This window comes from Podarcis filfolensis (assembly GCF_964270895.1).
Source record: "Podarcis filfolensis genome assembly, chromosome: 6".
Lineage (NCBI taxonomy): Eukaryota > Metazoa > Chordata > Lepidosauria > Squamata > Lacertidae > Podarcis > Podarcis filfolensis.
The window spans coordinates 1,117,305-1,143,174 of record NC_139609.1 but is presented as its reverse complement, the minus strand read 5'-3'; the positions used below and the strand labels follow the sequence as shown (position 1 = coordinate 1,143,174).

At 41.8% G+C, this 25,870-nt stretch overlaps 1 protein-coding gene across 2 annotated transcripts in view; it reads left to right on the top strand.

Annotated features, from left to right (window-relative positions):
- Positions 1–25,870, top strand: part of SUCO (SUN domain containing ossification factor) — a 43,156-nt gene that overhangs the window by 3,193 nt on the left and 14,093 nt on the right. Inside the window, exons 3-14 of one of the 2 annotated variants that reach the window (XM_083621360.1) lie at positions 447–551; positions 3,461–3,606; positions 4,955–5,086; positions 6,075–6,219; positions 8,127–8,238; positions 11,389–11,513; positions 13,012–13,079; positions 14,064–14,171; positions 14,587–14,692; positions 24,666–24,686; positions 24,898–24,953; positions 25,323–25,414. In XM_083621360.1, the coding sequence (XP_083477486.1) occupies positions 447–551; positions 3,461–3,606; positions 4,955–5,086; positions 6,075–6,219; positions 8,127–8,238; positions 11,389–11,513; positions 13,012–13,079; positions 14,064–14,171; positions 14,587–14,692; positions 24,666–24,686; positions 24,898–24,953; positions 25,323–25,414 (1,216 nt within the window). The remainder of the gene's footprint in view (positions 1–446; positions 552–3,460; positions 3,607–4,954; positions 5,087–6,074; positions 6,220–8,126; positions 8,239–11,388; positions 11,514–13,011; positions 13,080–14,063; positions 14,172–14,586; positions 14,693–24,665; positions 24,687–24,897; positions 24,954–25,322; positions 25,415–25,870) is intronic. The other variant, XM_083621361.1, reaches the window with a different exon arrangement.

Here is a 25,870-nt window from a genome sequence, read left to right as displayed (position 1 = left end):
ATTTGTGGGGCCTGCCTGGTGTTTTTACATGAGTGGAATATGTGTTTTTATTTAAAATGCATCTCTGGGTTATTTGTGGGGCATAGGAACTTGTTCATATTTTATTCCAAAATATAGTCCGACCCCCCACAAGGTCTGAGGAACAGTGGACCGGCCCCCTGCTGAAAAAGGTTGCTGACCCCTGGCCTATGGCATCAGTCATTTGGCCATAATGTTTTTGTTTTTTAAGATGCCAGAGGTCTCTTTGTGTTTGCTAAATGTCAGTCATTGTAAGGTCTTAAACAATTGAAGACACTCTCTAGATCACATTTTGGTGCATGCAAAATGGTGAAAGATTAGACTAAAAAATGTCTTTTAGGATTAAAAGTACCTCCTCAGAGCCGAAGTTTCCCAGCAAAGCTTGGGAGCTGCATCTATCTAAATACATTTCTGTATCTTTCTACTAGGAGGAGACCCATGGATCCGTTGGAACATTGTCTCTGGAACACATTGACTCCAGTATAAACACCCATCCTGAAGAATGTTTAGTTGACTGCACAAAGCAAAAAGAGGCAAGTCTTTGGGGATATGCCTATTCTTTCAGCCATGATCCATGCCTCTGAGCTTTGGAGCGGTCATAGCAGCGCTTGAAACTCCCCTGGCGCTAGACATGTTCCGCTTTAGGGAATGGTCCGTTGGCAAGCAGTTTCAGAAGTCTTGTCGCGCTGTGCTGTGTCTGATAAAACTTGAGATAAAATTTTCTGCCTGCTGCCTGAGTGATCGGCCACTGCTTGCTCTGCTGTGTGGGTCAGCTGGTAGGCACTGCAGTCACAGGAGTTGAATGCCTCCCTGCATGACTTCTAGATGCTTCCCCTCCTCCATGTGGCTGCGCCTCCCCTACCTGGTTTGCTTTAGCTGGGCTTCCTTCTCTCCTTCATCTGCTGCTGTGAGATAGAGGGAGGGAGGGAGGGAGGACGGGATTTTGGGGGAACTTTCCCCTAGGTAGCTATTGGAAAAGTGCCTCACATGTGTGGTCTAAACCACTGAGCCCCTTGGGCTTGCTGATCGGAAGGTCGGTGACTTGAATGCACATGATGGGGTGAGCTCCTGTTGCTCTGTCCCAGCTCCTGCCAACCTAGCAATTTGGAAGCATACCAGTGCAAGTAGATAAATAAGTCCCGCTGTGGCAGGAAGGTAAATGGCATTTCCGTGCACTCTGGCACTCGTCACAGTGTTCAGTTGCGGCAGAAGCTGTTTAGTAATGCTGGCCACATGACCTGGAAAAGCTGTCTGTGTTCAAATGCCGACTCCTTTGGCCTTAAAAGTGAGATGAGCACCTCAGCTCCATAGTCACTTTTGACTGGACTTAACCGTCCAGGAGTCCTTTACATTTTTGACTTCTCCCTCCCTCCCACTCTCTCTCCCCCCATTGCATGGGGGGAGGGGAAGATCAACACAGAGGGTCCTTTCCACCACCAGGGATGAGGGGAGAGGGGCTGGAGGGAATGTTGTGGGGTTGGGGTGCTGAAGAGACTGGGGTGTGTGTGTCTCTGTGGCTCAGCTGTGTTTGTGCTTCTCTACAAGAGGGAGGAGACTGAGAAAGAGCAAAGGAGAGAGGGAGCCATGGGGTGTGTGTGAAAGGTTTTTATTCTGGAGTATATCTGCACCTCAGAGAGCCTGTCTGAGTGTCGGGTGTGAAGGAGCCGCCACTGTGGGAGGAGGGAAGGAGGCTGATATCATCATACAGTTTAAAGGTTGTGTTGTTTTGCTCCTATCGGTTGAAGGGTTTGAAGGATTTATTTAGCCTTTTATCTTCCTTTCGGGCATCACCTCTGTGGAAGCTACAGTGGTTACATACAGGTTACATACGCTTCAGGTTACATACGCTTCAGGTTACAGACTCCGCTAACCCAGAAATAGTGCTTCAGGTTAAGAACTTTGCTTCAGGATAAGAACAGAAATTGGGCTCCGGCGGCGCGGCAGCAACAGGAGGCCCCCATTAGCTAAAGTGGTGTTTCAGGTTAAGTACGGACCTCCGGAATGAATTAAGTACTTAACCTGAGGTACCACTGTGTACTGTTTTCACCCTGTTATTTACTTCATAAAATGGGTATATCAAATGAGTGCCCTCACAGAGGTTTAAAAAGGAATTAAACAATAAATACCAGCAAAGCCCTTTGACCAACTGGCCATTGTGGTCTCTGGCTGCTCAGCTCCAACCCTGGCATTTCTCTGCTGGGAGAGCCCTCAAGGGAAAGTCAGCATCAGCAACATTTGTGCAGTGGGTCTTTTCCACCACTGAAGTAGGTAGAGCTGGTTTGGCTGCTAATCCTGTTTAGGGCAGTCGTTGTATAGAGGCTTTTCTCAAGGAGTGACGGGAACCCAGCCAGATGGGTGGGGTATAAATTATGACATGATTTTTATTCTTGTTGAGAGTACTAAGTGCAGTACGGTTGCTGAGCTGCAGGGCTGCCTTTGTGTAGCACCGGGCACAGGATGTTTGGGTGTGAACAGGTGCCTCCTTTGGACTGCCTGAGCTCTCTGGTTCCCTAAGCCACTTGCTCTGGCTCTCAGTAGGAGAACTTGCTCTTCTCCCTTACGTGTTCCTGCACAGGGACCTTGGAGAAGAAAGGTAGGTTGCTCTCCTGTAGCTTAAGTGGTCCTCCTTCCCCACAGTCCTTGTATTCTCTGAGCTGCTTTTCTCTTTCTCTAGCTTTCTTCTTACATGCTGCAGCAGTCTTAGTAGCAACCGAGTGAATAGGCAGGGGCCACACCCCTCCTGGAGGACTGGGGGTAATCCTCTTGCCAAAAAGCATTTTCTCACCCACCTCTAGAAGGTTCTGAACATTGCTCTATGCAGGTTTCAGAACCTGTGAGCAATGACAGTTGAAAGACCTATGGTCACAGGCAAGCGATACTGATGCTATTGAAAAAACAACCCTTACTGGCAATATGAAGAAGTCGCTTTTCTGTCACATGTAAATAGATGGCTTCAAATGTCTTTAATCTGCTTGCAGTCCAAGTGTAAAATTAGTTAGGGAAAATGCAAATTTCTAGATGGGATGTAAAGATTTTATGAATGCTCATTTCCTTTGCACAATAGTTTCCTTGTGGACTGCGCTGCCAAGTCTCCTGGCACTATGAGAATAAGAAGCACTTGAATTTTCCACAAGGAACCTTAAGTATTTGCTAGGCTAATGCAGTTGAGTGCTGCCCCCGTCCCAACAAATAGATCCTGAGAGCAGCATTTCATATATGTAGTTTTAGTAAGACGAACCACTTGACTATCATGGTGAATTGTATTAAGGCTCAAAGGTTAGTTTTTACTTGTCCCAGCTTGCTTGTGGTTGGCTTACCCTGTGAAATAGCAGCCTTGTAGGCTTCACTATTCTTTTTTGTGCTTTGAGTAGTTAAAATAAATTCTGCAAATTGGGCAGATGTTGGAACTGATTGTAAAGTGTATATTGACATTTTTGAACAGAACATGGAGATGGAGGAATTGAGGACACCTGAAGTTGAGGCGCAGTCTTCAGTGGATTCCAATGAAGGTTCTTTTAGTGTAGCTGATATCCCTGATAGTACTTTCAGCATATCTACCTCGGAGATCTCACCAGTCTCTCAGCCCAAGTAAGCTATTCCATTTTTTTGGCCATTTCTGCATAGTATTACATCAAGAGGCATTTCACCTGCTGGAGATACTTTCTGATCAAGCAGTTTATAATTTTTCTATTAAAAAAATTAACCTTTCATCTGTTCTAAACAGAAACTGAAAGAAGTGTGAACCTGTAAGATATTGTCAGGGACTGGATTGAGAAATGGTGGCAGCCCCCCCCCCCCGAACCTTCCCATTGATTTAGAACAGTGGTTTGCAGAGGGGCATAGTGCTGAGGGGGAAAGCTGGGAACTACTGGGTGAGGAACAGCTAGAAGAGGAAATACCAGGAGAGAGACAGCTGGCAGATTCACTGTCTTTAGAAAGCATTCCTGACCCCCCTTTGCCTAAGACTAGACAGGCTTTGAGAGTGATAGAACAGAAAGCACAGTGGCAACAAGCTCAGATTATCCGACGTAGGAGTGATGTAGATTAATGGGTACGGAGGGGGTGAACCTTTACTGGGAGCAATGCCATTCCTAGAGAGATATGCATTCCTTTGTCTCTCGCTGTGATTATTAAAGAAACAAATGGTAAAAATGCTCCTTTCATTTGATCTGCTTATTTACTGCCACCAGGGGAGAGATCCTATTCCTCGACGCCTGACATAGGTAGCCAACACACTGCATTATGTATTATATATATGCACTTTAAGAAAACTACACGAGGTTATCAACTGTTGACTCTCTGACTTGATTCATTCATGGCAGCAACTGATACCACATTAAAGTTAGGAAACTGCATTTGTTTTAAGTTGAATTATATTGACAGGGGTAGTATTGCTCCATAGCTAAAGATTCACTATTGACATTTCTAATAATGCCAGTGAAGAAATAATAATAATAATAATAATAATAATAATAATAATAATAATAAAATTTATTTATACCCCACCCACTCTGGGCAGCTTCCAACAGAACACTAAGATACAATAACCTATTAAACATTAAAAGCTTCCCTAAACAAATTCCCTACAATTGCACACTTTCTGCAAGAAATAATAGAATAAGTCATTTGAGTCCCTCTCAACAGACTATTTGAGGGTTGGATGCATTATTTATTAATATTATTATCCCTCCTTTCTTGCAGACTGGGACTCAAGGCAGTATATACAAATATATGCAAAAATGTAAAAACGTATAAAAGATGTTCCCTCACTGCCTTGTTTCATATATTGGGCTATATGCAGTTCTTTGTCTTCTGTGGTTACCAGGCAACTGCTTTAATACAAGGGTGCTTTGATGTGTCATGGTATTAGAAATTCCAGCAAAAATATTAGTTATTTCATAGAAGTAAAAAGCATGTTTGTTTTCTTTTCCTTCAGTGCAATAGAAAACTCCAGTGCTGATATCCCTGTAGCAGAAGCAGAGCAGTCAGAGCCTGACTGTGACCTGGGTGGGGCACTTGAGGGCCAGCCTCAGGGTGACTCTTCGTCTCTTGATACTTCTCCAGAGGGGTGAGTATTGAAATAACTGCTGCCATAGGCTGTTCCATTGATTTTCATTCTTCTTCTTCTTCTTTTAATTTTCATGTCTATTCAAAGAGATGCAAGGTGACCAACCAGTGGCGGATTTACGTGTAAGCTAAGCAAGCTCTAGCTTAGGGCCCCACTCTCTTGGGGGCCCCCAAAAAATTCAAGGGGGAAAAAAACCCTGGATGTAATAGTAATTATCTCACTATTTATATACTTCTTAATTGTATTTCAGTTCAACAATGACTTTGATAAAATACATATTTTGTTATCTGCAAATGGCTTTAGATACCTATGAGGTCCGTAAATTACCATATAGCATATATTCAACACAAAAAAACAGCAACAATTTGTTGTTGACAAAGGACAGCTGGACATATAAAGGGCCCCATTACCTTCAGTAGGTTAGGGCCTCATCAAACGTAAATCCGGCCCTGTGACTAACAGATAGTAATAGATAAAAAATAAAAACAAACCTAGTCCTTAAAGACCAACCCCCCCCCCAAGTATATGCTCAAGTAAATAATCTAACACTATCCTTGACTAACAATGTATTTCTAGATAATCAAAGTCAGTAACTCAGAACAGCTTTTTATTGCCTGACCTTGCCGGTTTGATTTTCTTTTTCTGCCCCTTCAATAAGGCTAATGAGGGGCAGTATTACTGTACTTGAAATACTTCTGACCACATGTCACTTTACAGAAGAAGCTGAAAAAGAAGCAAAAGTTTTTACCAGCATCCTTGGCTAAGCAGGTTTCCTCTGGCTTGCATTGCCTGTCCGTGTTGGAGGACAGACTTTTTTCACAGTTGAGACCATACTTGGAATATTGCTGCTCTTCACTAAAACACTTATTTTATCCAGTTCAATAGCAACTGACTGGTTCTCTGTGAGAATTCTGTGCTGTCTATATTCTATGTATTGATATGTAAAAATATTTTGAGTTAGGTGTTTCTGATGTTGCTGTATTTTCAGCCTTGTAGGTCAACATATAGAAAATATATCTTCACATGGAAAGGGAAAGATAACTAAATCAGAATTCGAACCCAAAGTTCCTGCAACTGAGCAAAAGACCACTCCAAAATCTGCACTGAATGCTTCGGGTAACCTAAGAGGGGAGGTAGGTGATAATAACCCCAAACTCCCTGTAGGGATACAAATGGTTCAAGTAAATGTTTATCTCTCACACTAAATATCAAAGAACATTTTGCTCCCTTTGTGGTTTGACATTTCTCAGCTTTATACTTTCTACAGTATTGGTTCTCAGTGCTTACTTGAAATGGGCAGGTACTTAACGTGCTGCTTCTGTTACAGCTTACTTTCGACTACTAGCAGATGATGCTCATATTTCAAATGTGGAAAATGCCAAGCACTACTATTGATTTTATGGGACGCAGGTGGCGCTGTGGGTTAAACCACAGAGCCTAGGACTTGCCGATCAGAAGGTCAGCGGTTCGAATCCCTTCGACGGGGTGAGCTCCCGTTGCTCAGTCCCCTGCCAACATAGCAGTTTGAAAGCACGTCAAAGTGCAAGTAGATAAATAGGCAGCGCTTCGGCGGGAAGGTAAACGGCGTTTCCGTGTTCTTCTCTGGTTCGCCAGAAGCGGCTTAGTCATGCTGGCCACATGACCCGGAAGCTGTACGCCGGCTCCCTCGGCCAATAAAGCGAAGTGAGCGCTGCAACCCCAGAGTCGGTCACGACTGGACCTAATGGTCAGGGGTCCCTTTACCTTACTGTTGATTTTATTTTAACATTACTCTCCTGCTTTCATGTGAAAGCACATTCAAAATACAGTAACTACAGCAAAAACAGTGCCGAGACTGTTGGGATACTGCCAGGGAGACAAAGTCCATCATGACTCCACGTCGTCTCCGGGCATCCATCGATCTCCCGTAGACACGCAGTATCAGCAATTAGTGACACGAGCTCCAGAAATAACTTGCCACATTCCAGAGCTGATGCACGCTCTATCAGCAGATAATGCACAGCGAAAGATGCACTCAGGAGAGCATTATTTACAAGTTTATTCAGCGTTGATCAGAACAAAGAAAACATGACTGCCTGCTTCAGTGTCTCAGACACACAGAGAGAAACGAAAGCAATAGACAAAACATAAACTTCCTGTGAACAGGAAATACGCAGACTCTGTGACTCACAAAGCCTGCTCCACTGCTCTGCCTTGGACAGTCATCTAGCTGCAAAGTGGTGGCAAAACTGAAACTAACCACAAGATAGGATACCATACCATTTTTTAAAAAACGACCTAAATAAAACATTTGTAAAAGGTTGGTCCTTAACAACTGTAGTTTCCCAGCATTTTGGAACTTGAGTGAACATAGAAAACCACTGTGAAATCAACATATTTCTTCTCAGTTGAAGATGAACAATGCAGGCATTACAGAAATTCACTCTGAAACATTGAGAGTTCATGGCTTATCCTTTTTATGATTTTAAAGGAAAAACAGAAAAAACAGAAAAGTCAATGGCATTGCGAAAAGAATAAAACTCCACTCCTTTCTTACTGTAAATATGTAGTAGCTTTCAGCAAACTGGTGCTTTCTAAATGTTTTAGATTACAGCTCCCATAAGCTCTGAACATCTCAGCTGGTTCTGATAGGATTTGCAATCCAGAACATCTAGAAGGCAACGGGCTGGGGAAGGCTATACTAGATTCTCTGTTTTGGTATCTACAACCTTGTAAGTGATTGGGTTATTCCCTTCATGATAGTCTGAGTACTACTGAGTACCTTAAGGTCTCAAAAGTATAGTAGGACACACATTTCATTCCTTTCTCTAACCAGCACATTTTCCACATCACATTCCCCCCAAACACAAGCTATGTTTTGCAAAATAACAATAAGAAAAATTGTAAAAGCACTGCTATGCAATAGAATGGTCAGCTTACCATGCAGCCTGCTGGGCATAACTTGCCTTTTAATGTTTGGTTCTTGAAGCCTTACACTGTTTTGATTGCTTGCCTTATTGCCTGTCTTGTTGTTTTTTGTTAATATCTGAAAACCTTGCAGAGAAAAGTAGGAGAAATTGACCCAACTTCTGTAATAAGCCCAAAGGATCCAGGAGATATTCCCACTTTTGATGAATGGAAAAAGCAGGTTATGGAAGTGGAAAAAGAAAAGAGTGAGTTCAGGGGGGTTTTTTTTTGGGGGGGAGAGGTTGTTGGGTTGTTCTTGAAAACTTTGAACAGACTTATCCCTTAAAAATCAAGTATTTAGCACTGATCCTTTTTTTATTTAAAAAGAAATTTTCAAAACCCTTCCCAAAGGGGGAGAGACTCTGGTTTTATGTATAACTGTATTTTTTGTTTTGTTCACGAATTTTGTTAACAAATGTCCTTTTGCGATGCAGCGCTTGTGTTTCTCTAATCAGTCTATTTTAATCAGGGGGCCAAGACCACTTGGGGGCCATGGGCTGCAGTGTCCCAGCCTGCGCAGGGCCTCTTCACCTGCCTCCTCTTCCTGCTAGCCCAGCTGTAGCCTTTGGGCTGGACCAGTGCCAGCTCCATCCACTCCTTGTGTGCTGAGTGAAGGTGGCTGGGAAGCAGCAGGAAAAGGAAAGCCTCTCTGCTTTGAGAGGAAGGAAATCAGAAAGCAAGATAAAAGATGGTGAAGCGGGGAAGAGAGGAGGAAAAAGTGAATGTTAAAGGACCAGGGAGGAAGGAAACTGGCATGTTGTGGGTGAGTGGAGGATTAAGGTGCAAGTGAAAGGAGAATGGGAGAAGAAATGCCAGGAGGTGGGTAAAATACTTTGAGAGGCATGGTGAGGGGAAATAGATTTATAAAAAGTCTTTTCCACGTAGAGACTCTGGATCAGGAAATTCTGCCTCCAATGGAGAGGCTGAGCCACAGTGTTTCCTGAGCCAGGTCCTGTACTTAGCTTGAGGAACACTGAGCTAAGGAACTTTTTCACCACCGTTTTGTGACTGGGGTCAGGGGTGGCCAGTAATTTTCAGTCCATGGGAAGAAAGATAGAGAACCCCTGATCTAGATAAACATACGGCTGTAGTGTAATCAGCTGTGCAGAGATCAGTTCCCCCCTGGAACTGTGGTCTTGCCTTCCGTGTCCTTGGTCTGCTGGCATAATAACCAGCTCACTAAGACATCATAAGTATCCCAGCCCTACAGAAGGGACATGTAAGGGGTGCTCTGTTTTTACAACACAGCCTTTAGTCATAGCAGTTTCTGTTAGATAGATCTCCCATTAAGCAAGGGCTGAAATGATTCTCTAAATGCAACTAAGTATTTTGTACCGTATGTCATTTTGAGCATATGCACGAGCGGCAAAAGCCGGAAGTAACGCGATCCGTTACTTCCGGGTCGCCGCGGAGCGCAACCCGAAAACGCTCAAGCCCAAGGTATGACTGTACTTCAGCCCAAGGTATGACTGTACCCTTAAACATTTTTTTAGAAAAAAGCACTGTTTGAGTTTCTAGCACCAACTTGGTGGGAGCATTTTTACCTAGGGAAGCAATGAAAACGTTTATCCATATATTGTCTGAAGTTGTACTATCCATTCTGTCACGTCCTGATTCATATATAGACCAGGAATTTATGTTCTTTAGCTAAGGCAGTAGGTTTATTATTTGTGTGAGCCTATCTGTCTTGATTTAGAGGGATTCTGCTTATAAGAGAAAGTATAACATAGAATTTTGCCTGGTTTTTTGGGGGGGGTAAAAATATATGGAGTACACATCAAACCTAAACTTATTTACTGCTTCAACAACATAAAAGGAGTCACTTAAGGCATACTATTTGCCATATTTATGAAATTTACAGAGTACTTCTTTGTTTAGTCAGAAGTAAGAACCACTCTGTTTAATGGGAGCTTGCTTCCTGGTAACTGTATAGGATTAAAATGCCTTAATCTGTGGAATAGACAGGAATTACTTTTCCTTCTTTCCTTCCTCCTTCTTACTAGACATTTTGAGTGATTAAAATATTTTTTGCGTCCCAAGAGACTCCTAATACTTACCGCACTTTTTTCCTCCTAAAAGGGAACTGTGTGTGCGTCTTATGGAGCGAATGCAGGCGGGAGAAGCCGCTCTTGCTGGCTTTTTGGCGAGGTGGGAGAAGGAAAGGAACCTCTCTTCTTCTGGCTCCCTGGAAAGCCGGCAACAGCTGCTGACACTCTCCTCAGCTCTCTTTAAAGCAAGAGCTGCGCAGCGTGTCTGCCTGCTCACTGGCTTTTCAACAGCATGAAGAGGGGCAACTCTGTTCCTTCAGTGTTTTTCCTCCCCTCCCCTTAAACCCCTCTCCTGCATTGTTAGCAGCCTCCTTCTCCACACACCCCATGTGTGCTCCTTGTCCCTTCAGTGATTTTCATTCCCTCCCCACTTAAAACATGGTTACAAAGCACAGATCCACATGGATCCTCAGGATTTTTGCATTGGGTCACCCCAAATTAACCATCAGATCACATAGCATGTCCATGGCTACAGCCTGCACCAAAAAAATCACGCACCCACTGTTGCCTGGGGCCACAATGGCTCAAAAATGTGGTTACAAAGCACAGGTCCACGTGGATTCTCAGGATTTTTGCATTGGGCTACCACATCTTAATGATTTTTTTTCTGCATCTCCACTTGTGTAAGAAAAATGCTTACTTTTACATTTGGGGAGAGAAGGGATGCACAGCTGCGCTTATCAGCCAAGAGACCAGTAGCTTTGGACTCCTCATCCTTAAACCTTTCTAGCTCAGCAGGTTATTAAATTAATCTCTTGGTTACTCCTCCCAATCCATTTCCCCATTGTGATGTATATTTTTAAATTGTAAGCCTGAGGGTAGGGGACTGTGTTGTTTACAATGGTATATAGTCTGCTCTGGAAGCAGGTTGTTTTGGCTAAAGAGCAGGGCAGATTATTTGTTAAATGCAAGTACAGACATACCTCAAGATAAATATGCTTCAGGTTGAGCGCTTTCGGGTTGCACTCCACGGCGACCAAGAAGTAACGGAGCACATTACTTCCGGGTTTCGCCACTCGCGCATGCGCAGACGGTCAAAATGACGTCATGCGTGGAAGCGGCGGCACGCGCAGATGTGCTTTCGCGTCTTACGTTTCGTTCAGGATGCGAATGGGGCTCTGGAACGGATTGCGTTCGCATCCCGAGGTACCAGTGTATTTTAAATCTGAGCAATTACAAATACTACTGTTAACTTCATGTAAGTATTAAATACTGCTGCCTTGTATATAAATCACTTTAGCTTAGAAGCTTGGAAGTAATGGCATAGTGATCTTTCTAATTCGTTGGTATGCTTCCTTTCGTATGCAGGTCAGTCAATGCACCCATCCTCCAATGGAGGTCAGCATCTCACAAAAAAGGTCCAGAAAAATAGGAATAATTATGCTTCAGTTGAGTGTGGTGCCAAAATACTGGCAGCTAACCCAGAAGCAAAGGTAAGTATACCACCTCAAAGGCCATGTTGGTGGACGTGGCAATACTATTGATGACTTTGTCAGCTAAATATAACAAATAAATTGGTTTCTTGTGACACTGTTTCAAAGCTGGAGCCTTCTTGGTTCAGTTCTCCCCAGAGAATACACTGAGAGGATTCCCACTGCTGCTGGCTTGGATGGAAAACTCTTTCTGCCAGTCAGCTGGCCCCTTGAGAGGGAAAGAGCTGAAGAGACAACTGGCAGTGTTGGCACCAACGAGAAGTGGCCATGCCAGCCCATGAAGGTGAAGTTCCAGACGTTTTGGACTACAATTCCCGCCAGCTGCAGGCAGTATGGCCAAGGTTTAGGGGGGCTGGGAGTTGTAGTCCAGAACATCTGGAGGGCTACAGGTTGGAGAAGGATGAGCTAGAACAACTCTATTCCATAAATTTATGCTAGAATAAACTTGTTTATCTTTAAGGTACCATAGCACTTCATCTCAAGAAAGAAAGAAAAGACGCCAGCATTTTATGGCAGCCTAGATGGCAAGGGGCTCTTCAAAAGTCCCACTCCAAATGGCCCCCCCAATGAATTGGTATTGGGGAAGTAAAGTTCAGTGGGAGACTAAGGTTCTTATGATAGCATTGATGAACTGAAGTTTCAGCTCTAATTTTTACATAACTTAAGCAGCACTCCTGAAGTGCTCTAGAATCTTGTCAGGCTAGGTAACGTATTATTATTATTATTATTATTATTATTATTATTATTATTATTATGTATACCACCCTATACCCACAGGTCTCAGGGCGGTTCACAAGACAAAATCACAATATAAAACCACAAAAAACATAATCAAAACAAAAACAACCCAGTACCCCCCAAACACATTTTAAAAGGGCATGGGATGTCATTTAGCCCAGCCTTAGAGATCTAGCTGTGAATCTGTGGATGAGATGTTTCTTAAACTTAGCGCTCCACAAATTAATGCCTGCACTGTTTATTGATCATCTTGGTCTTCATATTGGAGCGTAAATTGTCTTGTTCAAAATGTGCCTGAGTATTTCTGTTAACACTTCTTTAGAAAGCCAACACTTGTTTCTCCAGGATTAGCAGAGTAACACAGTGTTACGAACATAAGAAGATGCCTTCTCTGTTGAATCAGGCCTTGGTCCCATCTGTCTTGCTGGCTGTGGCTCTCTAGGGTTTCAGACAAGTCTTTCCAGGCCTTACCTGGAGATACTGTATTTCAAATCGGGGACCTTCTGCACACAAAAGGTGGTCTCCTGCTGTTGAGCTATGTCCCTTCCAAATTGCTGTGTTGCAGTTAAATACTTTCAGACAACATGACCCGTCTTCAGGGTTGTTGTCCGTGTTTTAACTGGAAAGGGACACACAAATAGTACTGTAAATTAAACCAACGGCATGTTGAGATTTCTAAAAGTACCAGCAGTAAAAAAGAGGCCAGGATTCTTTTAAGTGTTATTAACACTCAATGAAGTGTTATTTTCCTTCTTTATAGAGTACATCAGCAATACTAATGGAGAATATGGATCTCTACATGCTGAATCCATGCAGTACTAAAATCTGGTAAGTAGTTATACAGCTAAGTGAAATAAATATCTGTTATGCCACTGAATTGTCTACAGTTTCTGGCAGGCCTTGGTAGCCAAGCATTGTATGCTACTAGCCTCGCATGAAATGTGATTGCATCAAGTTATTGCAACAATTTATAAAGCATTTTCAAAGAAGATACTGGTTTCATCAGAGGGAAGTTATACATAAGAAATAATTATTAAAGATATAAAATGGCTTTGACTTTTAAATATATTAATTGCACAGCTTCATGGTTTTTCTTTCTAGTTTTTTCCCCATATGCAAGTAAATAATTTTGTTAAGGTCCAAATATTTTCATATCAAACAAAATCATAACAAAATCCAAAAGGTAGGGAAAACATGGAGTTTGGCCAGTGAAGTACCTATTTTTATTCCTAAGAATGTTTCTTACAAAAGTTTTTCAAGAACTTTTAAGAAGCAGGCCTGTAGCATCATGAAAACCTATACCCCCGCCCAATACTTTGTTTTTTATTCAGGATTCATAATAAAACCTGATTTTCTGCATGTAAAATCCTATCTTCAGAATGGTTCAAAAGGTTTTAATTTGACTAACTTCCAACTGGCTCTGACTGGAAATTGACCCCTCGCTAGGCTTGGGCTGTGAAGCACATGGAACATTGGCTTAAGGAAGGCTTGTCTGCCCACTGTAATGCACCTTTGGTTTTCTAAAGATCAACTAAATTCTTACACAGAATTATTAACCATTTCCAACTTGGTTTTCAAATGTAAACTTCTAATAAACTGTGCTAGGAATTCATCAAAGAAATGGAAGGAAATCTGCAGCCCTGCTCTGCATAAAGTCTGTGCCTCACTCAGCACTTGCCCGAGCAGGAAGGGACTTTTACGGATTGCTGGTGCTATCTATATGTGAAAATGCACATGAAGGGCCCTTTGAAGCATGTTTCCATGGTGAATTCTACCTACTCAGTTCAGCTGGACTTTCTCCCCACCTGCCAGGTTTGTCGTTGAACTGTGTGAACCAATTCAAGTGAAGCAGCTGGACATTGCCAACCATGAGTTATTCTCATCTACTCCCAAGGATTTTCTGGTGTCTATCAGCGACAGGTACGTCTCGGGATATGAAGGTGAATGTAAGGTTTCTTTCTTTCACTGCAACAGCTGCTTAAGTTTCATTATTTGGGATGGGCACATCATTACCAGTCGTTGGGACACCTATTTGATTTGTCAGTCTGTCATGCCAGCCGGGGGGTGGGCAGGTGGGCAAATTGGTAAGCAGAATATGGTCTTGGTAGTCCACAGCTTTAAAATGGCCAGCATTTAAAGCCAAAATGTACTGATGTTACCACTGCACTAGGTGGCTTAAGCGTTGTCCATCGTAACCTTGTACCTGCAATAGAGTACTTGTGATGCCCATTGCAGTAACAGTGATTTTTGTGTATTATAAGGGAGGTTCTGAATTCGTTGGTTTCTGAGAGGTTACTGTGTGTGTAACATCTTTCTGGTGGGTGTTGTGTTCTAGGTATCCAACAAATAAGTGGGTCAAGCTAGGCACTTTCCATGCCAGAGATGAGAGAAATGTCCAGAGCTTCCCTTTGGATGAACAGATGTATGCCAAATATGTAAAGGTAAGTTTCTGCAGTTACTACAAGTTTCCCACTTGTTCCGTTGATTGTTGTCATGCCACTTCACATACCTACCAGAGTGTATGGCGATGTATACACTTTGCTTGATTGCAAAGACCCCTCAAAGTGCCTGGCCTTTGTTGTCCAGTCCAACCCTCCAGTTCTGTGATTCCATGCCAGCAGTGCCATAGGAGGATCCAACCAAGTCTGTATGAATCACAAGTGTATGTGAATACTTCTCAGTACCTAATCTTAGACAACTGCAAGTTTGGACAGTCACAGATACCTACAGCTGGAGGACCTCCTTTAAGTCCTCTCTTGGCCGGTGCTGTTGGCAAAGAGAGAATGCTCCCTGCTGCTGCCTGTTCTCTACACTTTCGCATTTGCAGCTTTTTTGTTGTCTTCCAACTGCAGGTGAAAACAAGCAAGGAATACTGCTAGGGCACTTTGTATGTGCCCCGTCAGATGTTGTTGTACTCTTAACTACCATCAGCCCCAGCCAGCATGTTGTGCCCCACTCCCAAAGATGAGCTACAAGTTGGCCGCCCTTGTTTCAAGACAGAATATGCTCTTCACTAACTCTCATTATTGTGTTCAGTCCAAATCCATTTTTAAAAAGTAGAAATAAATAGAGAATGAAATAGAACTGCTGGGCAATTTAAATGCTGCCCCTCAAGGGGAAGGAAAACGGGTGTTTGTCCTTTTAAAAGTGAGTACAACCATAGGAGCCAACTCCTAGGGTCTAAGGGGGCTTTGCCCCGCCCCCCCATAAAATATTTGACGGGGCTGGGTCACTTCAAAGTAGATTGGCATTGCCATTCAAATGGGGTGTGTGGCCGCATCATTATGCAGGGTGGGTCTTACCTGGGCCCTCCAGTATTTTATTCAAGTTTGTACTCCTGACTACAACTGAACCGACAAACACTTTGGTTGTTTCAAGTGCAAGAGTTTAAGTTGGGGGAAAACAGCCCTAGAGATTATCTCCTGGAAGCTTTAGGTCAGGCACCTCCAACTTCAAGTAGGCTGTGATCTACTATCCCGTATCAAAAACTGGCCGTGATCTACCACGCTCTCCCATTGTCATTCTTCAACTTAAACATACAAGGTGCGTCTTTTAAAAGAGGCCCCGTGGAACATGTGTACTCTGTATCCACGGGGCCTCTTTTAAAGGACTCATCCTGTATTATATTTGGCTGCGGAAACCCAGCCAGAGGTGCGGGGTATAAATAATAAATTACTATTATGGTGCTAAAAATAGTAACATATTATTCCCCCCCCCAGCCTCCCCCCAGGGTCCTTGGCGCACATGGGAGGCCTACATGCCCCAAAATGTCTGGTTCCTCCTTCACCGGACAGCAAGCACTGTGGGGCGGGGGGCTTACTTTCAAGTAAATGCTGCTAGGCTGGAGCTGGAAAGGTCCACACAGAACTAGGAGGGAGAGCGGAGGGGCGGGGGACCTGGTGTTTTCTTTCCATGGGAAGGAGAGGGGGGAGGGGCATCATCGTCTCTCCGCGCACCGCCCTTCCTGCGGCTCCCTCCGCAGTGCTGCAGCCCGTGTGCCCCCCCCGCCTCTCTGCTTGTGGCTTTCATGGGGCGGAGGTAGACGCCCCACGCCTTTCCGGGACTGGCCAGCTGGCTGGGCATTGGGCAGAGCCAGCGGTCGGAGAGGGGTACTTGAGGAGGTGGCCCCATCACCTGTCAGAGCAAGCCTGGCCAAGTGGAGCCTTGACCGTCATGCCGCCTGTGGAGTCGCTCTGGCCGTGGTCGAGCGCGCACTGAGAGCACCCGGCAGCCGTGAGCGAGGGCGGAGGCGACGAGGCATGGTTGTGCAATCAACCAAAATCCATCCTGCGATCGACCGGTTGATAGTGATTGGCAGGTTGGACATGTCTGCTGTAGGCCATCCGGTTGTCTGATTTTAGGGCAAATTGTTGTTTGCAGGATGCTTCCTTGCGATGGGCTGCGTGTGTGATAAATGCACGTCTCCTCTATGCCAGGGCCAGCTGTTCCAATGCAGTTTGAGACCCTGAGGAGTTGCCCTGTCCCCTCAGATCCTCATCACAGGGGATGTTTTGCAGCATCCCCTGTGGAACCTCTGCTGACAGTCCCAGTTTCTGCCTAGTCACCAGTATTCAGCTCCTGCTGCCCCTCATCTGTGAAGTGGGGGTCATTTGCGTGGAACCACTGTATGCCAAAAGGGGCACCTGATGTTGTAGGGCAAATAGTTGTGAAGGGGGAAAGTGTTTTGTGTGCTCAGTAAAGGCACTAGATGGGGGAGAAAGAAGAATAGTTGCGCTTGGATGGAGGTGCAGAGAGCGGCTTCAGGACCTGTTGGGCTTCGTGGGAAGAATGTCAGCCGTCTGCTTCTCATGCATAGGGAACCCCATCTCAGGTCGCTGTCCTTTCAAAATCTTCAACTTCCTTTTTTTTTCTAAGAGAAAACGAAGAGGGTTACGAAAGGCGAATGGAAACGTGGAAGGGGGGAAAACATGGCTTAAAAAATCAGGTGAAAAATAAAATACTGCGAAAGTAGCTGCTCGTTTTCCAGGTACATACATCTGTGGGAATATTGTTCGCAACCAGAGATTTTGTACGTGAGAAGATGGACTGGAGCCCAAATTTATTAATAATAAGAATAATAATTCATTATTTGTACCTCGCCCATCTGGCTGGGTTGCCTCAGCCACTTTGGGCAGCTTCCAGCATATATAAAAACACAGTAAAACATTAAACCTTAAAAAGCTTCCCTGTATAGGGCTGCCTTCACATGTCTTCTAAAAGTTGTGTAATTCTTCCCCGCCCCCCCGCTTATTTCCATGCTTATTACATACAGGGGGGGGGAAACAATACCCAAAAGGGGTACAACTTAGGGGAGGGAAAAGGAAAGAAAATGAAATTTACACAATTTCATGTTACAATAAAAATAAAAATCTCATTATCATTTATACCCGACCTCCAATTTATTCCTTAACTCTTTTTACATAAATTTAATGCCATATCAAAATACTATTTTCATATCAATATTTTCACAATTTATAAATGTTTATATAAGCAATTAATGAAAACTGCTGGGATCACTCAAAAGCTGCTACAGATTTTAACAAAGTATAATTTTGTTTAAGATATGTTCTGAAGGCCTCCCATTTTGATACAAATTCAATTCTCGGTTTATTTTTTATTTTTTCAGATACACTATCTAATTCAGCATATTCAATCAATTTTTGTATCCACTCTTGTCTAGAAGGAATTATGTCGCTCTTCCACCTTGTAGCTATAAGAACTCTCACTGCCACTGTTGCATACAAAAAAGGTCTTTAATTTTTTTAGGAATATCTGAATCAGTAATGCCCAACAGATATGCCTCTGGTTTCCTAATAAATGAGATTCTTAACATTTTTTCTAGTTCAAAGTGGATTTCCTCCCAATATTTCTTTATTTTGCTACATTACCACCATATATGGTACAGTGAGCCTGTTTGGTCTCCACATCTCCAGCAATTACTTTTGGCTCCTTAGTATATTTTGGCTAATTTCCATTGAGTTAAATACCACCAGTGTTGCATTTCTAACAAGTTTTCCTTTATGGCATATCACGTAGTAAATTTCCAACTATTCTTCCACAGGTTTTCTCATTGGGATATTGTTATAACATACCCAAAGCCTTGAGATCACTTTATCATGACTGGTGTAACTTCCTCCTCCTCGACTTCCCAGTCGAGGAGGAGGCGATAAGCTTTAGAGAGGGTTTTACTTTTTGAATTTATTACGTCAGATTCAAATCTCGAGGTTTCCTTGGCAACCCCTTTTTGTTTATCTACTTTAAATCTTTCGAATATTTGATAATATTGGAACCAATCTGTAATGACATCTCTTAATTCCTCAAAGCTCTTTTTTTTTTAAATAATTTTTTTATTGGTTTTTCAACACATATTAAAAGACAATACAACACAGTACATAAACAAACAAACATATAAACACGTATAATTTCTTAACCTTTTTTTCCTTAAACCTTCTTTCAGCGACTTCCCCATACCTCCCTTTTCTGCATCCCTGTTTTAAATCTTTCCAGCAACCCCTAATTTCAATTACTTGTAGCACTTTCTTTAAATTCTTTTTCTCATATCCAATTGTTTGTCACTGCAATTCTATTTTACATTACCCAAGACATTTTAACACTCATTAATTTTACAACAATTCTTAAGATAAACTTTAAATTTCTTCCAATCTTCTTCCACCGTCTCTTTCCCTTGGTCACGGATTCTGCCAGTCATCTCCGCCAGTCCCATGTAGTCTATCACCTTGGTCTGCCATTCTTCCAGTGTGGGTAGCTCTTGTGTCTTCCAGTACTTTGCTAAGAGTACTCTTGCTGCTGTTGTCGCATACATAAAAAATGTCTTATCTTTCCTTGACACCAATTGGCCTACCATGCCCAGGAGAAAGGCCTCTGGTTTCTTCACGAAAGTGCATTTGAGCACCTTTTTCATTTCATTATAAATCATTTCCCAGAAGACCTTGATCCTTGGGCACGTCCACCAAAGGTGGTAGAAAGTGCCTTCAGTTTCCTTACATTTCCAACATTTGTTATTGGGCGTATGATAAATTTTTGCGAGCTTGACTGGGGTCATGTACCACCTATAAATCATTTTCATAATGTTCTCTCTTAAGGCATTACATGCCGTAAACTTTATGCCGGTAGTCCATAACTGTTCCCAGTCAGCGAACATAATGTCATGACCAATGTCTTGTGCCCATTTAATCATAGCTGATTTAACCGTCTCATCCTGTGTATTCCATTTCAACAGCAAGTTATACATTCTTGACAAATTCTCAGTATTGGGTTCCAAAAGCTCTGTTTCTAATTTTGACCTCTCCACCTGGAAGCCAATTTTCCTGTCCTGTTTGAAGACTTCATTTATCTGGTAGTAATGAAGCCAGTCTCTTACTTTAAACTTCAATTTCTCATAACTCTGCAATTTCACTTTTCCCTCCTCGTACTCTATAATTTCCCAATATTTTGGCCAATTGGATTCCATATTTAGTTTTTTCACTTCCTTAGCTTCCATTGGTGACAACCACCTGGGGGTTTTATTTTCCAACAAATCTTTATACCGAATCCAAACATTATATAATGCTTTCCTAACAATATGGTTTTTGAAGCCTTGATGGATTTTAACCTTGTCATACCATATATATGCATGCCAGCCAAATCTGTTATTAAACCCTTCCAAATCCAAAATGTCTGTGTTTTCAAGAAGCAGCCAGTTTTTCAGCCAGCAGAAAGCCGCTGATTCATAATACAATTTTAAATCCGGCAGGGCAAACCCCCCTCTTTCTTTTGCATCAGTTAGTATCTTAAATTTTATTCTGGGCTTTTTGCCCTGCCAGACAAATCTAGATATATCTTTTTGCCACCTCTTGAAACAGTCCATTTTATCCAAAATCTGCAGTGTTTGGAACAAAAATAACATTCTCGGCAAAACATTCATCTTAATAACAGCAATTCGGCCTAACAAGGAGAGCCTCAAATTTGACCATATTTCTAGATCTTTCTTCACTTCTGTCCAGCATTTCTCATAATTATCTTTAAATAGGTTTACATTCTTAGATGTCAAATTAATCCCCAGGTATTTCACCTTCTTTGCTACCATTAAACCAGTTTCACTCTGAAACTTCTCTCTTTCGACAACTGTTAGATTTTTATCCAATACTTTCGTTTTTTGTTTGTTCAACTTAAAACCTGCTACTTGACCAAATACTTGTATTAACTCTAAAACTCTTTTCGTACTAGTGTCTGGCTCTTGTAGAGTTAGTACTAGGTCATCTGCAAACGCTCTCAGTTTATACTGTTTAGCTCCGACCTGAATCCCTTTAACCAGCTGGTCCCCTCTAATCATGTTTAATAAGACCTCCAGGTCAGATATAAAAAGCAGTGGGGATATTGGGCATCCCTGTCGTGCCCCTTTTTCAATAGCAAATTATTCTGTTACCACATTATTTACAATCAATTTTGCTTTTTGTTCAGAATAAATTGCACCTATACCATTCTCAAAACCTTGGCCTACCCCCATCCCTTGGAGATTCTTTTTCATAAAACTCCAAGAAATGTTGTCAAAGGCTTTCTCCGCATCCACAAATATTAATACTGCCTTAGTATTAATATTAACTTCCAATAACTCCATAATATCTATTATGTTTCTCACATTGTCTGACAAATGTCTTCCTGGAAAAAAGCCCGCTTGGTCTTTGTGAATCTCCCCCACCAAAACTCTCTTCAATCTTTTTGCCAAAATGTCTGCAAAAATTTTGTAATCCACATTAAGTAATAGGGCGGTAGTTCTTAGCCTGATTCTTCTCAGTCTCTGACTTTGGTATAAGTGTAATATACGCTTCTTTCCACGATTCAGGTGCCTTCTTCCCCTCTAAAATTTCGTTACAGACCTCCTTCAACGGTTGTATAAGCCATTCTTTCAAAGCTTTGAAGTATCTGGAGGTCAGTCCATCAGGCCCTGGAGATTTTCCCAATTGCATATTTTGAATGGCTCCCTCAATTTCTTGATCAGTTATCTTCTGGTTCAAAATCACTTTACTTTGTTCAGAATTTTTTTGTAATCCATATTTTTTAAGAAATTCTTCTATTTCTTTTTCATTCACCGGCCCTTGAGCATAAAGTCTCCTGAAATAACTCTGAAAACAGTTTCTAATCTCATTTGGTTTATAAATGTTCTTTCCCTCCACTTCTAGATTTGTAACCGTATTCTGTTTTTGTCTCTTCTTCAGTTGCCATGCCAGGAGTTTCCCACATTTATCTGCCGATTCAAATGTCTTTTGTCTCATTTGTTTTATTTTCCATTCTATCTCTTGATTCATCAGTTCCATATATTGTCTCTGGTAAAACTTAATTTCTCTCAAAATTTCATGTGACTTTGGTTTAGATCTCAATCTTTTTTCTCCTTCTTTTATCTTTTCCAAGATCTTGTCCTTCTTCTCATTCTGTCTCTTCCTTTTTATGGCATTCTGTTGTATTAAAAATCCTCGCATGACGGCTTTACTTGCGTCCCAAATTACTCTTTTTTCCACTTCTGTTCTCAGATTTATCTCAAAGTAGTCCTTTACCACTTTCTGGGCCTTTTTATACACCTCTTCATCTCTAAACAGGGAGTCATTCATCCTCCATCTAAAGGAACCAGCTGTTGTTGGGTTCATCTCCATCTTTACAGCATTATGGTCGGAGCAAGTCTTTGGGCAGATTTCCACATTCTTAATCTTTGATGCCATCCCACTAGTTACCCATATTTGGTCAATTCTAGTCCAAGTCATTTTTGCCTCAGAAAAGAAAGTTCCCTCTCTCTCAAGAGGGTTCCTTGTTCTCCAAATGTCAATCAAGTTCATATTGTCAGTCATTTCGAAAAAGGTCTTAGGTAGTCTCCCATCCTTGGTGATCACCTGTCTTTGTGCTTTGTCCATATTTGTAGAGACCACTCCATTCATGTCTCCCATTAAAATTACATTATAGTCCAAAAAGTCCATTAATGTCTCATGCAATTTCTTAAAGAATTCTGACTTCCCTTCATTCGGTGCATAAACTCCTATTATCAATAATTTTTCTCCTTGAACTTGAATTTCAATTGCCAAATATCTTCCTTGTTCATCTTTAAATATTAATTTAGGGGCCAACTTTTCCTTTGCATAAATCACCACTCCTCTTTTCTTCACTTTATCCGATGAAATAAATTCTTGTCCTAGTCTTTTATTAATAAGTAATTTTCGATGTACTCTAGTCACGTGGGTTTCTTGTAAACAAATCAAGTCCAATTGTTCTTTTTTTAAAATATGGAAAACCTCCCGTCTTTTCCTGGGAAGATTGAGTCCATTACAATTCCAACTTAGAATTTGCAGAGACATCTTGTTATTTACTTAGTTACTCCTCCAGCTGCTCCAAGCAGATCTTCTTCTGTTGGTGTTTTAGTCCCAAAGGATAGGTTTGAAATGTCTGGTAAGTCTTCTAGGTCCGTAGGTTCCACCGTTTCCTTCGAAAGGTCCTCCTCGTTCCTTGCCAAAAATTGTTCTTTATCTTGCACTGTTTTTATCTTTCCTCAAAGCTCTTAAGTTTCAGTTGGTTCTCTTCTTCTTTCAAAAGTGTTTTATAGGTAGACCAATTTTCCAACATATTTTTTTTCTTCATCACTTTGGCCTCTACTGGAGAGGCCCACCACGGGATTTTGAACTCCAACCGATCTTTATATTTCTCCCAAACTTTAGGAAGTGATGTCCTTATGATATGATTTGAGAAATCTCTGTGTATTTTTGCCTTTCCATATATTAAATAAGCGTGCCAACCCCAACAGTTATTATGTCCCTCCAAGTTCAGCATATCCATATCTTTCAAATTGCACCAACCCTTCATCCACATGAGGCAGGCTGCCTCATAATACAATTTCAAATCGGGCAGGGCGAAGCCACCTCTATCCTTTATATCTATTAAAATTTGATGTTTAATCCTGGGTCTCCTGCCCTCCCATATAAATTTAGATATTTCTTGTTGCCATTTTTTGAGGCCGCCAGAATTGGGATCATTTGAAATAAGAAAACCAGTCTAGGGTTTAAAAAGCTTCCCTATACAGGGCTGCCTTCACATGTCTTCCAAAAGTTGTGTAATTCTTTATCTTCTTGACATCTGAAGGGAGGGTGTTCCACAGGGAGGGCGCCACCACCGAGAAGGCCCTCTGCCTGGTTCCCTGTAACTTGGCTTCTCACAGTGAGAGAACCACCAGAAGGCCCTCAGTGCTGGATTTCAGTGTCCAGGCTGAACGATGGGGGTGGAGGCACTCCTTCAGGTATACTGGACTGAGGCCGTTTAGGGCTTTAAAGGTCAGCACCAACACTTTGAATTGTGCTCGGAAACATACCAGTGTTTCCAGTGAAGATCCTTCAGGACCAGTGCTATGTGATCTCGGCCACTCCTAGTCATCAAAACATCAGATAAGGAGAATTAAAATACAGATTATAGGAACATAAACAAAATCTTTGGATTTGCATGCAAACATAGGAGTTTAACAATTCCTGAACATGAACAGCCAGCCTTTTAGAAAGTAAATATAATACCCCAAGTAAAATAGTATGTGCTGTGTTCCTACCTTGGTTAGATTTTTAAAAAATATACACAAAGGTAGGAATGAAACATAAAACTGTGAAGCTTCTTCATTCATATTCATAATTTCTACCTTAATGGGACTGTACGTAATGTGATCTATGTTTGATTTTCTAAGCCAGAGCTATGCAAACTATGTAGCAACACGTTAGTGTGTCAGCTGCAGTACGTGAATGCTCCCCGTGCTCCTCCCGGGGCTGGAAAGGGGTTAGTTTAACTTCCGGTTTGCTAGTAAAACTGAATTAATGTGTCACGAAATAATGCATTTCTAAAAAGGGTGTCGCTAAGATGACAAGTTTGGAAAGCTCTGTTCTAACCTAATATCTTAAAATAGAGAAGCCATTATATTTTGGCAGATCAGTAACTGATATTTGCAAGAGGCAACCTTAGGTTTTTTTTAGTTGTCTTCCAAAAGCTACCTGTAGGTTTATTTCTTCTGCTGTAATGCAGTTAGAAGAAATCCAAAAGTAACAGATTTAGGAAGTAGAAACTAATTTTATATTACACAGTTAACAAATGAAAACATCTGATAGCAGTGTTTTTTCCTTGGTATACAGTCAGTACTGTAATTTTTATGCATGTCAAAGTTTTGATCATATAACAAGAAGCTGCAATTTTACTCTGCATGTTATTGTAGACATTAATGTGCATCTTCCCTTCCCTTGCAAATGCATCCTTTGTAGCGATTATTTGGGGCGGGAGGCAAAGAGGGAAGGAAGGGTAACACACCGTGGTCATGTTCCGTAATTCCTTAAGTCGCTAATATTGTTGCCTGTGGCATGCATACAGTCTATTGACACTTCTTTTCCCCCTTTTCTCTTGCTTCAGATGTTCATCAAGTACTTAAAGGTTAGCAACCTCTTCGTAACGTTGGGTGCCTAGAACACGGGTGTATTCTGTGGCTCAGCACACTAATGCATGGCAAGAATTAGAGTCGGGCAAGATCTTTTCTGTTACCGCATGGCTAATATAAACATTCTTTTTCTATTTTGTTATGAAAACTGTTACTTGGTGCACCTGCAGGCCATTCATTATTAAATGCTTTTTTATTATTCTTTAGGTGGAGTTGGTATCACATTTTGGATCAGAACACTTTTGTCCTTTAAGCCTTATAAGGTAATAGTTGATGAAATTGAGCAGATGCTTCTAGTCTCCTGTCACTGTGAAACATATTTTTCTGGTGCTGCCCCCCCCCCACTCCACTCCCCAAATAACTAATAACCCCAGCCACTGAGTTTCAAAAACGTATTTGTGTTTGCAAAAGCCATTTATATAGAAAGACTTGATAACACTCACTGTAACAGGTATCTTGAGAACTAATTGGCTTTATCTATAAAGTTGTGAAACATGTGAAGTCTTGAAACAGTGGGAGCTTTCATCTGCTATGCATCTCAGTTTTACACAGGATACCAGGTAGACAGAAACTCCCTCTGAGGAGATGAAAACTGCCTCCGTTTCCATTTTAATTAAACACATTTTTTACAGGGTGTTTGGAACTAGCATGGTTGAAGAATATGAAGAAATAGCTGATTCACAGTACCAGTCTGAAAGGCAAGAGCTTTTTGATGAAGACTATGGTAAGGAAGCAGGCTGGTCACAATTTAAGATTAGCTTGAATTTTTTGCTAATCATTTCTAAATAATAAGCGAACCCAGAATGCTGGGCAGGCAAGAGGGCTAAAAGAAGTACTGAGGAAACTAAGTTGGGCAGGGAGGAAGCCTGACAAAGACCAGCCATGGTGAAGGATTAGAAATGGTGAGGTGAGCTTTTTGTATATTGCAATTACCTGTGAGATCATTGATCTAAAACTATAGCTGTGAAAACTCGGGCTGAGGGGTTAATTGAAGCAAATTTTAAGCAGACCTTTGCAAACTATAAGGGCCAGAAAGTGCATTTCCTAAACCTGGTGAAATTTCAGTAAGAGAAGTGGCTGAATAAGACTGCAGTCAGAGAACGGGATTTAGTGCCTTACAAAAACCTTTAATTTCTTGCAAGATCAGCAGAAATGGAATTAATTATGCAGAATAAATGGT